The 17889-nt window shown below is 43.5% G+C and overlaps 1 protein-coding gene across 2 annotated transcripts in view; it reads left to right on the top strand.

Moving 5' to 3' along the window:
- Window positions 1-2783: 2783 nt before the first annotated feature.
- Window positions 2784-17889, top strand: part of FAM124B (family with sequence similarity 124 member B) — a 27952-nt gene continuing 12846 nt past the window's right edge. Inside the window, exons 1-2 of one of the 2 annotated variants that reach the window (XM_017850271.1) lie at window positions 2809-2912; window positions 3103-3845. In XM_017850271.1, coding sequence (XP_017705760.1) covers window positions 3114-3845 — 732 coding nt within the window. In that variant the 5' untranslated portion in view covers window positions 2809-2912; window positions 3103-3113. Of the gene's footprint in view, window positions 3846-17889 lie in introns of both variants that reach the window. The other variant, XM_017850270.1, reaches the window with a different exon arrangement.

The following is a 17889-nucleotide window of genomic DNA, read 5'->3' as shown; positions in this document are numbered from 1 at the left end:
ATCTGACATTTGTGGTGGGTGGAAGGCCACGACCGAAGGTGGAGGTGATTTGGGGAAGGTCAGTATTTCACGTGGTTCCTGGGGAAGTAATCACAGAGACAGACAGTCCGAAATGAAGCCGGTCCCCCTCTTCCCTGGCCTCCTGCCCCTGGATTTGTTGGCAGTTTGGCTGCCAACAGATTAATGAAATCTTTTCAATCCTGAAAGAAATGACAACCTCATGGGGAAAAAAGTGTGTTTTCAGCATTAAATGGAAGAGAATATCAAGAAACAAAATCTTTTCCTATGTAAGAGCTTTAACACTTGCCTTGTACAAAATGTTGTGAGTTAATATCATGGTCTCAGGGGAACAATTTTTCTCCTCAAATCTTTAGAGTTATTTCCAGAATTTCAAAGCCTATTTCAAAAACTATAGTTTTGTCTAATGTACAATCAGCTCTGTGAATGGAAGGGTTGCGGAAGGGAGAGTGTTCACACTGAGAGACGAGAAAGTTATCTGCTTCCAATGCCAATGCATGACATGAATGTCATTGAGTTTTCTCTTAAAAAAAAAAAAAAAAGCTTGAATCTGTAATGCCAAAAAAAAAAAAAACCCTCCTAATGAATTTTTGAATAAGTTGAAACAAGGGACTGAATTAATACTGAGCTGCTCATTGATAACTGTGAAAACAATTCCTCTGTTATAAAATTGTGTTTATGTATTTTTCCCATGCAAAAGTATAGGAATTATGAGACACAAATGATTAGAATTGTAGGTTAGATTTAGCTAGTGAATCTGAATAGAAATAACTCCTTTTCTTGGATAATAATATTTTACTTTAAATTAGGTTATTACAGTATTAAAGGAATCCAGATATATAAAGTAAAAGTTGTTATATTTTTCATCAGAAAAGTGTTTTTTAAGCTAAAAAATTGTCACACTGTGTTTCATTATAAGGATTCATAAATTGCCTCTTTTATTTTAATTTTTTACAGCCCTTTTTAAAGCACATTTTTTTGCTTTGAGACAGGGTCTTGCTCTGTTGTCCAGGCTGGAGTGCGGTGGTATGAACTTAGGTCAGTGCAGCCTGGAACTCCTGGGCTCAAGCGATTGTCCTGTTTTGGCCTCCCAAAGTGTTGAAATTACAGTTGTGAGCCACTTCGCCTGGTCCAATTGCCTCTTTTAAGAAGAACTGTGTTTAGAAAAAGTGCTTGTTCATACCTGTTGAGGAGCACAGCTATCAGGAGAGCAAATGATTTTTTAAAAATTTATTTATTTATTTATTTTTATTATTTTTTGTTTTCTGAGACGGAGTCTTGCTCTATCACCCAGGCGGGAGTGCAGGAGCGCCATCTGCAACCTCCACTTCCTGGATTCAAGTAATTCTTGTGCCTCAGCCTCCTGAGTAGCTGGGACTACAGGAACGCTCTGCTGTACCTGGCTAATTTTTGTATTTTTAGTAGAGATGGGGTTTTGCCATTGCCCAGGCTGGTCTCAAACCCCTGACGTCAGGTGACCCACCTGCCTCGGCCTCCCAAAGTGCTGGGATTACAGGCATGAGCCACTATGCGTGGCCACAAACAATTTTTAAATCAATATTTAGAACACATTTAGGGTGAGTGTTGTTTAGAGCTTGACAACTTTCTCATTGAAGATTATTCCATTTAAGATTCAACAGCTCAAGAGTCTGCAAATCTAGATCCTTAACCAGAACTTGCTTTTGTATCTTTTCCTTACAAGAGGAAGAAAACCCAGGCTGGGACTTCAAGGCCCCAGAGAGGCAGTGCAGCAGGTTCCTGGGTTCAAATCTTTCCTCAGCTACTTCTTAGCTGTGCAACCTTGGGCAAGTTACTTAGCCTTTCTATGCCCCAGTTTCTTCATCAGTAATCTGGGGCTAGTAATCTCTTCTTCATAGGTTTGTTGCAAGATTAAATTAATTTACATTAAGGGCCAGGTGTGGTGACTCTCACCTGTAATCTCAGCACTTTGGGAGGCCAGCGTGGGCAGATCACCTGAGGTCAGGAGTTCGAGACCAGTCTGACCAACATAGCAAAACCTAGTCTCTACTAAAAATACAAAAAAATTAGCCGGGAGTGATGGGGCACCTGCAGTCCCAGGTACTGGGGAGGCTGAGGCAGGAGGATCTCTTGAACCTGGGAGGTGGAGGTTGCAGTGAGCCTAGATCACACCACTGCACTCCAGCCTGGGCAACGGAGCAAGACTCCATCTCCAAAAAAAAAATTTACTTTAAGAATTAGAACAGTTTATGACTGGTACATAGTAGATCCTCAATAGACACTAAAAATTATAACTATAATTGTTAATTATAATAATTATTATAATTATATGAGCAATTGTTGGAAAGCTCTCACTCTTTCTAAAGAATTTACATGAATAAAGGAAGACTAATTTTCTCAATGTCTTTTTAGTACACTCAGAATTTTCAGTACAGCAAATAATTTTCAGTGAAGTCAAAATTATTTAGATAAAATCTTCTCTTCATGCCCTAGCAGAAAATGTTCAGAAACAAAACGAAATAAAGAGACAAAGGAAAAAAAAAAACTGGCAAGGGGTCAAGTTTTGAGAATTGTTTTCAAGAAGTCATTGTGTTCAGATTGGTGGAGCAGGCTACTGTAAACCGTAAGTAGGAAATGAGAAACCGTTGTGGGTTGATAACATGGATGTCTTTTCAACTAAACAGATTGCTATCAGCCCAACAGTGCCAACTCATGTTCCTTTTTGCCTGGTCATTTCCTTTACTAAGTGTCTGTAAGAGCCGCCCATTTGGGTGTTTCTCAGGATTATAGGTTTTTAGGTCATACAGAAACCCTGGGGACGCCTGAAAAGGCTAAACACAAGCAGTTACATTATGCACAAGCTGGATGACGTGACCCCACTGCTGCTGTATGGAGCAGAGGCTGATGAACCCGAGGTTGTGTGAGCTTCTCTTGCGGCAAGTCCAGGGGTGGCCAGGAGCACGTGTTAGTCTGGTTAAGAGCTCTGCTCAGAAGTAGCCGCTGCAGCTGAAGGTTTTCGGGTGGGCTGAAGGCTGGGCTGCTCCTTCATTCATTTCAGAAATTAAACAGTGGGCCTTCTACACACGCTGTCTTTGTTATCCTCAGGCAGTTCCTCCATGGATGAGACACAGGGGCCTCTGGCCATGACTGTCCATCTTCTTGCCAACTCTGGACACGGTTCGCTTCTGCAGAGGACTCTGGACCAGCTCCTGGATTGCATTTGCCCAGAGGTCCGGCTCTTTCAGGTGTCTGAACGGGCTAGTCCTGTGAAATACTGTGAAAAGTCCCATTCCAAGCGGTACCGGTTTCCAGGGATGTCCGTGTTGCTTTTCCTGCAGAAAAGCCTGGGAGAGGATCGGCTATTTCGCGTCCTGGACTCTCTCCAGCATTCGCCATGGCAGTGCTACCCCACCCAGGACACTTGGGGAAGGCTGTGTCCCTACCTTTTTGCCAACCAGGAGTTCTACAGCCTGGACAGCCAGATGCCCATCTGGGGGGTGAGGCAGGTGCACTGTGGCTCCGAGATCCTGAGGGTGACGCTCTACTGCAGTTTTGATAACTATGAAGATGCCATCAGACTCTATGAGATGATCCTGCAGAGAGAAGCCACCTTGCAAAAGAGCAATTTTTGTTTCTTCGTGCTGTATGCCACCAAGAGCTTTGCTCTGCAGCTCTCCCTGAAGCAGCTGCCCCCGGGAATGTCAGTGGACCCTAAAGAGTCTTCGGTGCTGCAGTTTAAGGTTCGAGAGATCGGCCAGTTAGTGCCTCTGCTACCCAATCCATGCATTCCCATCAGCAGCACCAGGTGGCAGACTCAGGATTACGATGGCAACAAGATTCTGCTTCAGGTATTTCTGTTTCATCTTAGATCTTGTAGAGGCTCATGGAGCTGTGTAATTTTACATCGGAATGGACCTAAGCTAGTGGTTCTCAGACTTGGTTGCACATTAGAGTCCGTCAGGGGCTTTTCAAAATTCCCACCCCAGGCCAGTTTGATCCAAATCTCTGGGAGCATCCAGGCCTGGGTAACTTTTTTACAGCTTCTTGGATGACTCTAATCTGTAACAGGGCTGAGAATCACTGATCTCATAAAATCTCGTCTGACAGATAAGAAAGTTCAGATTCCATGAATTTGCAGCTGACACCGGTACTTTATAGTAGAATCAGACAGGATTCTACTATAAAGATCAGAATCTTTACAAAGAATCATCCTCCTTTCTCAGGCTTGCTGTTTAAATGCCTATCAACTATACCCATATCCTTTGCTTACTCTTTGGGCTCAAGAATGTCATAAGCTCTTCTCATCTGACCAAAGGAAGTTGAAGTCATACTTATGTTTACAGACTTTTTTTTTAATTTTTAATTTTTTTATTTTTTAGAGATGGGAGTCTTCCTCTGTTGCCCAGACTGGAGTGCAGTGGTGCTGTCATAGCTCCCTGAGGTCTCCACCTTCTGGGTTCAAATGATCGTCCTGTCTTAGCCTCCTGATTAGCTGGGACTACAGGCACGTGCAGCCGTATCTGGCTATTTTATTTTATTTCTAGAGACGGGATCTTACTATGTTGGCCGAGCTTGTTTAAGGATGTTAAGTTTGCAGTGCTATTGACTTAATTTTTATTTTTTATTATTATACTTGAAGTTCTGGGGTAAATGTGCACAACGTGCAGGTTTGTTACATAGGTATACATGTGCCATGTTGGTTTGCTGCACCTATCAACTCGTATTGACTTAATTTTTAAGCATCTTGCATCACTGTCAAATTTTACCACATACCAAGTTAGACAGAAAGCTTTCTTTAAAAAATCTTGAAACTAAAGCCTTCCTTTGTAACCATCCTTGAAAACCTAACATATCATGTGTGTATTTAGTCATGATAGCTGCCGTGCATTGCCTTTCATGGTATGTGAGCCTGGGCACTTAGTAGCTGTATGACTGTGGGCCTCAGTTTCTTCATTAGCACAATAAAGTCACCAGATAATTAGCATCTTCCTCTCTCATTTACAGTAAATGACCTGACACTTATAAAATACATAATTAAGCTAGTGCCAATAACTCAATTTTAGCTATTATTGTTCACATTATGCCCTATACTAAGGATTTGAAATTGATAATTTTATTTAATACTTATAACAACCTACAAAGTTACTATTTTTCCCATTTTGGAGATAAGAAAACTGAACTGTCCAGGGGGTCAGTTATTTGCCCAAGATAGGAAGTATCTATCCACCCTGAAAGTTCATGTGGTCAGCCGCTGCAGTCCAGTGTATGTGTGTAAATGTGCATACAGGGGGATGAATGTGATGTTCACAGCAAAATATCCTGTGGCTTCTGTCCTTAAGAAGTGGTCAGAAGCTCCTTAAGCCCTATTGGACAAGGTAGTAAGAGACGACAAGATGAGATGTCTTTCCATTTGGTTAATTTTGTTGTCATCACGTTGACTTGTTAATAAAATATGAATCATACTGATTCTACATTAAATGATTTCTAAATTATTCACCTTCTTATTCACATAAGGTAAATAGGCACTGTTTCTGTTAGTTGCCTATGATAAAACCCCATAATTTCCAAGGCACCTAAAATTTCTTGCAGTTTTAGCGACTCTCTAGTACTTAAAATCAACCTCATTGTCAAACAAAAATTTAATGTGTGTGTGTAGCAAGGGACATGATTTTAATCATTACTGTCTTTAAGGCTGACTGACATTTTTGCTTTGGAACCACAGTTTAAACAACTTAGTTACTTTGGAAAGTTGAGTCATATTTGGGGAGGGTAGAAGAGTTTTTTGGATAAAGACAAACTCCATGAGTTGCATGAAGAGAGCCCCCTTGCTCTCTGGATTGTCCCAGGAGCCTGGCCACTTCTCAGGTGTGAGTGGGGCATCAGCCCCTTGCTCTTTTGTTTCTGAGACAGAGTCTCACTGTGTTGCTCAGGCTGGAGTGCAATGGCGTGATCTCAGCTCACTGCAACCTCTGCCTCCTGGATTCAAGCAAATCTTGTGCCTCAGCTTTCCCGAGTGGCTGGGACTACAGGTGCCTGCCAACATGCCCAGCTAATTTTTGTATTTTTAGTAGAGATGGGATTTCACTATGTTGCCCAGGCTGGTCTCAAACATCTGGCCTCAAGTGACCACCTGCCTCAGCCTCCCAAAGTGCTGAGATTATAGGCATGAGCTACCAAGCCCAGCTGCCTCTCACCCTTAATAGCCCCCTTATACATCACCTTTGTCCTGACCTCCAAACCTCAGGCACTTCTGCTTCCTCACTCCAAAACATGCTTTGATCTCCTCTTGTTAAGTCAATGAGTCTAAGCTTTTGCAAACAGAGTGGGAGATTGCCTTCTAGAAAATTCTGCTTCTGGTGTCATATAATAAAAGTGCCTAAGGAAAGGAAAGTGTGCAAAGGCTCGGCCATAATCCAAAGTCAACACATTGTAGCTCCCAGGTAGCTTTTTACTCTTCGAATGGAGTGAATTTTTCAGGATAGTAAATTCCTGGATGTGTTGGCTCTGGCCTGTAATCCCAGCACTTTGGGAGGCTGAGGCGTGTGGATCACTTGAGGCCAGGAGCTTGAGACCAGCCTGGCCAACATGGCAAATCCCACTGTCTACTGAAAATGCAAAAACTAGCTGGGCATGACGGTGTGCACCTGTAGTCCCAGCTACAAGGCAGGGGAATTGCTTGAACCAGGGAGGCAGAGGTTGCAGTGAGCCGAGATTGTGCCAGTGGACTCCAGGCTAGATGACAGAGCAAGACTCTGTGTATTAGTTTGTTTCACACTGCTGAGAAAGACATGCCTGAGACTGGGAAATTTACAAAAGACAGAGGTTTAATTGGACTCACAGTTCCATGTGGCTTGGGAAGCCTCACAATCATGCAGAAGGCAAGGAGGAGCAAGTCACATCTTACACGGATGGTGGCAGACAAAGAGAGAGCTTGTGCAGAAAACTCCCGTTTTTTAAAACCATCAGATATTGGGAGACTCATTTACTATGAGTGAATTCATTTACTCATTCACTCATGCCTTAAATAGCACCCAAGTCACCTCTTGAATGCTTTGCTGCTTAGAAATTTCTTCCGCCAGATACCCTAAAATATCTCCCTCAAGTTCAAAGTTCCACATATCTCCAGGGCAGGGGCAAAATGCTGCCAGTCTCTTTACTAAACCATAACAAGAGTCACCTTTATTCCAGTTCCCAATAAGCTCCTTATCTCCATCTAAGACCACCTCAGCCTGGACCTTATTGTTCGTATCACTATCAGCATTTTTGTCAAAGTCATTGAACAAATCTCTAGGAAGTTCCAAACTTTCCCACATTTTCCTGTCTTCTTCTGAGCCCTCCAAACTGTTCCAGCCTCTGCCTGTTATCCAGTTTCAAAGTCGCTTCCACATTTTCAGGTATCTGTTCAGCAATGCCTCACTCTACTGATACCGATTTACTGTATTAGTTTGTTTTCACGCTGCTGATAAAGACATACCCGAGATTGGGCAATTTACAAAAGAAAGAGGTTTAATGGACTCACAGTTCCACGTGGCTGGGGAGGCCTCAAAATCATGGTGGAAGGCAAGGAGGAGCAAGTCACATCTTACATGGATAGTGGTAGGCAAAGAGAGGGCTTGGGCAGAGAACTCCCGTCTTTAAAACCATCAGATCCCATGAGACTCATTCACTATCATGAGAACAACATAGGAAAGACCTGCCCCATAATTCAGTCACCTCCCACTGGGTTTCTCCCATGACACATGGGAATTGTGGCAGTTACAATTCAAGANCTACTGATACCGATTTACTGTATTAGTTTGTTTTCACGCTGCTGATAAAGACATACCCGAGATTGGGCAATTTACAAAAGAAAGAGGTTTAATGGACTCACAGTTCCACGTGGCTGGGGAGGCCTCAAAATCATGGTGGAAGGCAAGGAGGAGCAAGTCACATCTTACATGGATAGTGGTAGGCAAAGAGAGGGCTTGGGCAGAGAACTCCCGTCTTTAAAACCATCAGATCCCATGAGACTCATTCACTATCATGAGAACAACATAGGAAAGACCTGCCCCCATAATTCAGTCACCTCCCACTGGGTTTCTCCCATGACACATGGGAATTGTGGCAGTTACAATTCAAGATGAAATTTGGGTGAGGACACAGCCAAACCATATCACTCTGTTTCAAAATGAAAAGAAAAGAAGAGAAAAGAAAAGAAAAGAAAAGAAAAGAAAATCCAGCCTAAATTTCCTTGGGTCCTGGGGAGAGGGGCTGGGTAGGAAGTCTGACTTCTTTAAGCAAGTAGTCCAGGCCTTACACTGTGTGCTCAGGATCCAGATCCCAGCTCTGCTACCGCTGTCTTGGCCCTATCCTCAGACAGGCATCCCCCAGGGTTGCCAGTTTGCTGCCAGCAGCTCTGAGGGCTACATCCTCCACGTGGGCTCCCAGTGCCTTGCCCCACCATGGCCCAACAAAATGTCTGGACTTCAGTTGGAGCAACTTGGATCAGATTCTCTTCTCTAAATCAATTATTACATGCAGGAAAGTGAGATTATATGGATCCATTTAGCCCTGAGGCAAAGGCTCTGCCTTCTACCCCTAGATGCTGTGTGGTGTTCTGTGGGACTCTTAGGGAAGGTTGTGGGTCTCCAGAGAAGATCAGGGCAGAGGAGACAAATATAGAGTGGCCCCAAATGGCTGATGTTCAGCAAAAGTAAGAAAATAATACCTACTAAAGGAAGAACTATAATCACAAACTAACCTCTCTGCAGACCATCCCTCCACATGGCCAGGATGGAGGCATGTGCGCAGGAGACCTGAGTGTGAGGGGAGCTAGGCCGAGAAGGGGGCGGTGAGAAAGCTTTCCTGAGGAGCGATGCCCAGATCTGCCTGAGCTGGATGGCCCAGGAGGAATTAGCCAGTTGGAGAAAGGAGCAAGGGTGTCCCAAACAGGTGACCGTGGGTGACGGTGTTGGTATGGTGCTGCTTAGCAGGCAATGCTCAGCAAACTTCCTGAGGTTTCATGTGGCTGGAGTGAAGGGAGGGGGAATCAGGGGAAGGGGATGGGCAGGTGGCCTGAGGCTGGATCAGTGGGAACATGGTTAGCCACTGGAAAGTAAGCGCCGAGGGGGGGGGGACCTTTTGGGCTCACTTCTGTGAACCCAGAACCTAAGGTCAGTGTCTGACACATGGTAGGCAAAAACATCCTTCTATGAATGAACCCTGGCTAAGTAGCTTCTATTCTATCCTTGGTGTAATGAGCAGTCACTGATGGATCCTACAAATGGAACTGACATGGATTATTTATGTTATGAGGGTCAAATGAGAGAATGTACATGGAGGTGCTTGGTAAAGTAGAAGCTCCTGGAGACCATGTAACTGTGGTGCAATTGTCATGTGTGCATGTGAGAGGCTGTCGGCTGTCTCTGCCAGCACACCCAGTGAGCAATGCGTTTTCCACATGACCTCTTGCCATTGCAGACCGTCTGATGCCTCTTAGAGTCTAGAATGGATGGTTTTGATGAGAGCGATATGAGGGTATCAAATAGATGCTCAGTAAATGAATGTATGAATACACGAGAAGGCAAGTCCATGTTTACTCATTCCTCAGAACTTTGTTGAGTTCCTGCTCTGGGCCAGACACTGTTTTTCCTTTGGCAGTTTTAATTCTGCTGTCTCAGTTCTTAGTGGGTGCAAAATGATAGTGGGTTCAATCCTCCCTTTATTCGTTCAAACAGTCCCTCTGCTTTTCTCCCTGTGCTTTTGCCTCTCGTGGTAGGGACAGTGTCAGCGTGTTCTGAGGGAAGGTAGCATGGCTGATGATGTCCCGCTCTTTTTAAAAACCTCCTGCAACTTAAACTGTGCCCTCAGTCAAATAAACTATGTTGTCAAATCAACCACATGCAGTATCTCTAGTCAGTTACTGCTGGCTTTCAGCTTTCCACAGCTGAGCCCCATGTCCAAAGTTGCATTTTTTGTACTTTTTATAGATTTTTTTTCAATTTTTCACATTATGGCTCCTCTTCCCTGATTTATCTGCTGAAGCATTCATCTTCTGGCCCCCCTCCCCGGCATGGGCAATCCAAGGGGAGAGCCCATGACTTTGGTGATGGGCTCTGGCAGACTCTGAATTCCAGGTCACTTGGTTAGCATTGATGATCTTCTCATTCTGTTTGATGTACAGTAGGCAAACTTTATAAATTAAATGATAAACCTCCCTCACAGCCACTTGAAATGCTGCAGCAAGGTCTATATTTCATGGCCCCGTGGGAGATGTGAAAGCCTTGCCCTTGTTAGCCTTTGGGTGGGTGCTCTGTGTGGGATCCCACTGCCCTGGTGGTCTAATGAGGAGCTGGACCCTCCTGCAAGCGCTTGCAGTACCAGGCAGCCTGCAGGAAATGCACTGTAGAGCTGCAGCCACCCACCTGGTGTGTAGGGAAGGAGAAGGTGAAATTGACCGAGGATGTCAAGTAACATGGAGGACGTGTGACTTGGGGGATGACCGAATGGGCTGTAGCGAAGTGTAGGGCTGGAGAGTTCAAAGGAGTTTAGAAAATTTTTGGTCCACTGAAAATGGGTGCAGGAGGACACAAAATGGTATTTGAAGAAATCCATTTATTATGGTGTTTAGAGAAGGGGCAGACATACTCATACCTATAATACATAATTTAGGACCATAATCCTGTTAGCATCAAATAGGACATGTTGGAAGGGGGCTTGGCTGACCTCTTCAGAGGGGACTTCAATTTTCCAGTCAAAGCCGGTGCAGTTTTGAAATAGGGAACTCATAATAGAAATAGGAGGTTAACTTTCATGGGTAGACTTGACTGAATTTAGCAGTAATTGGACACGGAGGGTGAAGAAGAGGAAGGTGATGATGAGTCTGGACACATTGGGCTTGAAGTGCTTGCAGGTCTTTCAGATGAAGAGAATCCATGGTCAGGTGGTCTCTGAGGGCTGGAACTCAGGAGGGGGCATGGGCTAGGGGCACAGGTGGGGTTGGTGGCTAAAGCCCTGGGAAGGATCGACATGACCAAGGAAGAGAGTGTAGAGGGAGAAGAGGTAAAGACAGTGCCTGGAAAATGTGTGCACTTCCAGAGGAGAGGGAAGAAGAACCAGAGCGAGATGCTGAGAAGAAGCAACCAGAAAGCCAGGAGGGTGAGGAGATTGTGGCATCATGGAAGTCAATGTTGCTTGGTGGCTTGCAGTCCCTAAGATGTGGCTTCTCGGGTGTGCTAGAGCAGGTCCTGCAGGTTCTGTCCTGGTCTCCTCACCGGGCCCCCAGTTGCTTGTGTGTTGCCATTGCCCCTCGAGATATTGGCACCTGCTGCAGGCCCTGTGTCCTCCACCAGTAACTGCTACTGCCATCACTCTGGGCTTATGGAACTGTCCCCCAACACTGCTGAGACCAAGCTGTCATTTCAACAAGATCTTGAGGTGGGGAAAAACCCCCCAAAGAATTCTAGTCCAGAAGAATAGCTTAGAAGCACCTCTAGATGTCGTTATTCTCAGAGCTCCCAGGCAAGCTATGGCCTTGAGGTCCCTCCCAGGTCTCCTCCAAGTCTTCTCTGCCCCCTTCTCCTGGAGGTGCTCCAGACCAAACTCACACGGTGAAGGAGGATGGTTTTCTCTCTTCCTCTCTGAGGTCCTTTCCAGGTCTTCTTTCCTTGATAAGGGTGACTGCTTCCCAAGTTGACTAGATGGGAAAGGTCACACACATCTCGCCTCCCACCCCCATTGTTTGACGTTCAGTAGCAAAACTTTATAAATTAAAAGATAAAACCTCCCTGGAAGCTAGGGAGGTTTTAGAATAGGGTGGTGTCCTATTCTTGCGACCTGGGCAGGACAGATCAGTTAACAGCACAAGAGTACAACATCTGTACAATCTGGGGTGTGCCATCTCGACAACACATGTTGGTTGCTGGCTATCCATTCTGGAAGCTTTTCCCGACTTAATCATATGGATGAGCTGAAACTCATACCTGTGTAGCCTTCTTGCAGTCCTGGGGCCTCACCTCTGGATCCTCTGCAATCAGCACCTCAGCTAGAATCCACACAACTCTCCAAGACAACCATGTGGGAGAAAATCATGTGATTTTGAAAGATTTGGTTTAATACATACGCTCTCAATGGAGACCCATTTCTCAGCTAAGACCCATTTCTCTAGATGAATGCATTGTCCTCTCGGACTTACTGTGATGATGAAAATATTCTGTATCCGTGCTATTCAATGTGGTGGCCCATTTGCCACATGTGGTTACTGAGCATTAGAAATATGGCTGGTGAGAATGATGAACAGAATTCTTAATTTTATTACATTTAACAATTTAAATGGCCTTACGTGGTTGGTGACTAGTATATTGGACTGCCCCGGCCTAGGTCATTTCTAAGGTCTCCTGCACCTTGAAGCTTCTGTAACTATACTGTGTATAGCCTTACTGGTGACAAAACTTCATCTCTTATCTCGTCTGTCTTTTTTTTTTTTTTTTTTTTTTTGAGACAGAGTCTTGGTCTGTCGCCCGGACTGAAGTGCAGTAGTGCAATCTCGGCTCATTGCAACCTCCCTCTCCTGGGCTCAAGTTATCCTCCTGCCTCAGTCTCCAGAGTAGCTGGGACTACAGATGTGCACCATCATGCCCAGCTAATTTTTGTATTTTTTGTAGAGACTGGGTTTTGCCATATTGCCCAGGCTGGCCTCAAACTCCTGAGCTCAAGTGATCCACCAGCCTCAGCATCCTAAGTGCTGGGATTACAGGTGTGAGCCACCATGCCTGGCCTATCTCATCTTTTTTCTTTGCTTTTTTAGAGAGAGGGTCCGATCCTTCACCCACATTGGAGAATTAGTGGCATGATCATAGCTCACTGCAGCTTTAAACTCTTGGGTTCCAGTGATCTTCTCATTTCAGTCTCCTAAGTAGCTGGAACTATAGGCACGCATTACCATGCCCGGATAACTTTTTAATGTTTTATAGAGATGGGAGTCTTGCTATGTTGCCCAGGCTGAACTTGAACTCCTGGCCTCAAGCAGTCTTCCTGCCTTGGCCTCAAAGTACTGTGATAACAGGCATGTGAGCCACCGTGCCAGGCCCAAATCCTCATCTCGTAAGGGTAGAATTCAGTTCAATCTTTGGAAACAGCCGAAAGATATTTAGCATTAATTGTATTGAATATGGTACATAGTTGAGATTTTAATATTATATTTTAAGAGTACAACATATGTTACCTCTCTATACTGAGACAATACTAACTCTGAAACTCAGATTGCTAAAAAAATGTTCCAAAAATATTTAACACAATTATCAATCTTTTAAATGCTGTGTATAGCTTTTCATAATCTACCTAAGGACAACAGATAATCTAATAATATGATATTATATATAACACTTAATGAACATTTATATACCAGGCACTGTGTTGTGTTGTTTCATTATAAATATCTCCACTTTAAAGATAGGAAATCGAGGTTTAGAAAGTTTAAACAACTTGCCTATAGTCACCCAGGAAGCAAGGATTTCAAACTCAGGTCTCTCTGTCTCCAAAGTTTAAGCTTTTAACACTTACACAATTTTTGTTTTCTTTTAAAAAGAATAGTTGTTAATATATAGTGTTTTGATTTCCATTACAGTTTTAATGAATACAGCACATAGAATTGATCTTTCAAAACAAGATAATTCAGCCTGTTTTAGATAATCTGCTTCTTTTATTTCTAACATTGTAGCGAAACTTGATACTTTTTCCTCTTACCAAGTTTAATGACAGTTAGTTTCTCTGATGGCACTTTCCATTTCATATTTTAGCAAGATTTTAATAAGAATAACCTACTGGATAAGGTTGCAAACAGCGTTTTTTAAAATTGCAAGATTACTAACAAACGTACCTTCCTTCCTTCCCTCCCTCCCTCCCTTCCTTTCTCTTTCTCTCTCTTTCTATCCTTGTTTCTTTCTTTTTTTTGAGACAGTCTTGCTCTTGTCACCTGGGCTGGAGTGTAGTGGTGTGATCTCGGCTCATTGCAACCTCTGCTTCCCGGGTTCAAGCTATCCTCCTGCCCCGGCCTCCTCCCCAGTAGCTGGGACTACAGGTGTGTGGCACTACGCCTGGCTAATTTTTGTATTTTTAGTAGAGATGGAGTTTCCCCATCTTGGCCAGGCTGGTCTCGAACTCCTGACCTCATGATCCACCCACTTCGGCCTCCCAAAGTGCTAGGGTTACGGGCATGAGCCACCGTACCCTGCCAAGTGTTTCTTTTTCATTAGAGGCTCTTTTCCAGCGTCCAATTAAAAATAAGTTTGTTGACAAGTATCGGGGGAATCTTTCCTCCAACTGATTTAATTGGTAAATGTCTGAGTGGTGTATGTTCATGCCCGCTGGTGGGATTCCTTCCTGTGCGGTTTCTCCTCTTTGTGGACCTTGCTCTCCCGTTTGTTTGCTCACCCAATGAACTCACGGCATTTTCAGTCTCTCTTCTCTGTTACCAGAGGCCCTCGTCATCTCCTTCAAACTCAAACAAGCAGATTTTCCTTGGCTGGATGGCTCAGGTGTCTTGCCTTCTTTCTATGCCTGGCTTCTCAGTTGAGCTGTCTGTTTTTGCCCCCTTCTGCTGCAAACTGATGGTGCTTCTCCCTCTGCCATTCTGCACACTGAGCCTTCCTCTAGCAATTGATGAATCTGCTCTCTGGAGGGCCAGCAGTGCTTGAGGACAAGACATCAGTAGCATTGGTACATGTGGGCCACTCCTGCCTTCTTGAAATCTTCTCCTCTGTGGGCTGCCATAACCCAGTTCTTTTAATTAAGGGGTTTATTTTCTCTGACTATTCCTTTTCTGTGTGTGTGTGTGTGTGTGTGTGTGTGTGTGTGTGTGTGTTCAAAGACTCAATTGTTTCTTCCTCTCTCTAAATCATGTTTTCTCAACCTTGACACTGTTGACATATTTTGGATGAGATAATTCTTTGTTGTGTGGGGTGTCCGGTGCATTGCAGAATGTTTAGTGGCAGCCCTGATCTCTATCAGTTGGATGCAGTAACACTAGCCCACTCACCCCTGAGTTGTGACAACCAAAAATATTTCTAGACTTTGCCAAATGTCCCTTGGGAGACAGAAATCACCCCAAATGAGGACCACTGCCCTGCACCAAAGATCTCCCCACTGAGGTGATGAAATAAAAATCACCCTGTGGGTTTGGTTATCACTTTCGTTCAGCTTAATCCTGTACTTGAATTTCCTCTGTGTCTTGAGGTTTTAGCCTCTTTCCTACTCCCTATAAGACCATTGAAACATAATGTCTCATCCCCATCCCAAACTCAATCCAGGCAAAACCAAGTCATCATCTGCAGCCCTCCTCTCCCCACCCCCGACTTCTCCAGCTCCGTTCATTCTTCTCCCATTTGTCCAGATTTTGAAACACCATTTGTTTTTAAAGCCTCGTTTTTTCTCAGAACCCCCACATCCAATCAGTCCCCAGCTGTTCTAATTTTCCTTGGGAGTCATTTCTGCTTCCTGCCTTCCTGTTTTAAGCCCACGTTGCTTCAAATGCAAATTTTTATTACAGCATTAGCTCTTCGCCCTGGCTCCAGGCATTCTGTTTCATCCTGCACAGCGCTATCAAAAGACACTTTTAAATGACTGCCAAATTTATGTTCCTTCAATAACAAAAGGTGAGAAAATCAAATTAAAACGCCCCCTGCCTGGCTTTAAAGACCTTCACATCAGACCTCTACTAGAATCTCCCTTTGCAGGCCAGTTGTGGTGGCTCACGCCTGTAATCCCAGCACTTTGGGAGGCCGAGGCAGGCGGATCACTTGAGGCCAGCAGTCCGAGACCAGCCTGGCCAACATGGTGAAACCCCATCTCTACCAAAAAATATAAAAATTAGGCTGGGTGTGGTGGCGCCTGCCTGTAATCCCAGCTACATGGGAAGCTGAGGCAGAGAATTCATTGAACTTGGGAGGTGGAGGCTGCAGTAAGCTGAGATTGTGCCATGGCACTCAGGCCTGGGCAACAGAGCGAGACTCTGTCTCAAAAAATAAAATAAAAAAAAGAGATCTGCCTTTGCCGCCTCACTTCTTCACCATCCCAGCCTTCTTACCCTCCTCTTCCCTCCAGAGCTCTGGGCTCACTCCCACACCTTTGCTTTCTATATTTTATGTATTGTGGTAAAATATGTGAGACAAAAACTTACCATTTTCACCTTTTAAAAAAATTTAGGAAGCCTTCTTTTAAAAAATTGTGGTAAAATACACATAACAATACTTTTACCATCTTAACTATTTTTCAAGGGTACAATTCAGTGGCATTAAGCACATTCACAATGTTGTGCGACCATCACTACTATCCATTTCCAGAACTTTCTCGTCATCCCAAACAGAAACTCTGTACCCATTAAATCAAACTCACCGTTCTCCCCCACCCTTGGTAACCTCGATTCTACTTTCTGTCTCTGAGTTTGCCTATTCTTGGTACCTCATATAAATGAAATCATACAATATTCGTCTCTTTGTGTTTGACTTCACTTACCACAATGTTTTCAAGGTTAATCAGTGCTGTAGCTTTTATTACAGTTTCATTTACTTTTATGGCTGAATACTATTCCATGGTATGTATATCTGTATCCGTGCATTACTTGAGCTACTCCTTAGCCAACGATGCCTTTCATTTAATCTTCAGTTATCCAATTTTAAGGCTCTGATCAAACTCCACTTTCTCTTTGAAACCTCCCATGAAGTTCAAGGGCACATTAATTCCCATTCCTAAGTAGAACATTGCATACCTAAATATTTGCAACACATAACTGATTATATATTTTCCCTTTCTTGTATTTTATAATGTGGGACTTTATGACTCTCCTTCTCTTTTCACTATTTTATTACACATGTTTCTTTCCAGTAGCGTACTTGGCAGACAGCTGCTTCTGAAATACTTGTTGATTGACTGACTACTTGTTTTCAGGAAATCAGTTTATCTCTTTAAAGAAGGTATATACAGAAACTGGTTTGGCATAAGCAAGTGTGTGTTTCATTTTGTTTTATCAGCAGATATTTAGCTGTATTTGTTTCTATTTTCTTTGTTAGCCATTTAAAATAAAAGAACATAGTGGCTCTGCAAGTAAGTAATTTATTTTCTTCTTCTCTAGCATTTCTTGAGGGCTCTGTGTTTTCATTTCTGAGTCCCTCAGCTGTACACTCTCAGGCTCTGTTAACTCCCTCTTAGTTTCTCTCATTCCCCTCCCATTCTCCAGCCCCACCCACAGCATACCCCCACCCCAAACACACACACTCCCACTTCTACACCCTTGCTCAATACTTTATGTTGCTGTGAAAGAGGCATTGCTCAGGAGGGTCCTGCTATTACAGGAGAGCACGTTGCCATTGGTGGTTTCGGCCAATTGATGAAAATAAGTACCTTTCAAAGGATCAGTTAATTGCAAAAGTCTGGTTTCAACTCTAAAGTGAGCCTGACACTATTTAGAGGTTTCTTATTATCTACCTAAATTGTTTCCATGAAGTTATTTTTTTCCCCAGTGTTGAAGAAATCCTCTCTTGCTATATCTTGTTGGAATCACTTATAAAAGAAACATTATTTTCCCTTCATGATACGAGTCTGCCCCTTAACAGCTTAATCATTTTTCAGTGATGTACTTTCTCTTGTTTTTCAAGAGTTTAGAATTATAAATGAGTGACAATCTTTCTGTTAATCACATAATGCTGATGTTCCTTGAACTTGACGAACCTCGCTCTCAATCTGTAACATTTTACAAATATTTCTTAGAAAGATGATCTCTAAATGATCAGAATTCCTACAAATGCATTTCAATTTGTTTTTTCGGCAAGAGCTTAATTCTCCCTGAAGGGATTCATCTCATTCACTCAGCATTATGTTTCTCCTGGAAATTCTTTTTTTTTTTTTTTTTTTTTTTTTTTT

Source organism: Rhinopithecus bieti, unplaced genomic scaffold, assembly GCF_001698545.2.
Source record: "Rhinopithecus bieti isolate Rb0 unplaced genomic scaffold, ASM169854v2 scaffold_33374, whole genome shotgun sequence".
Classification (NCBI taxonomy): domain Eukaryota; kingdom Metazoa; phylum Chordata; class Mammalia; order Primates; family Cercopithecidae; genus Rhinopithecus; species Rhinopithecus bieti.
Note: the sequence above shows the minus strand (reverse complement) of the source record. Positions and strands in the feature narration are given on the sequence as shown.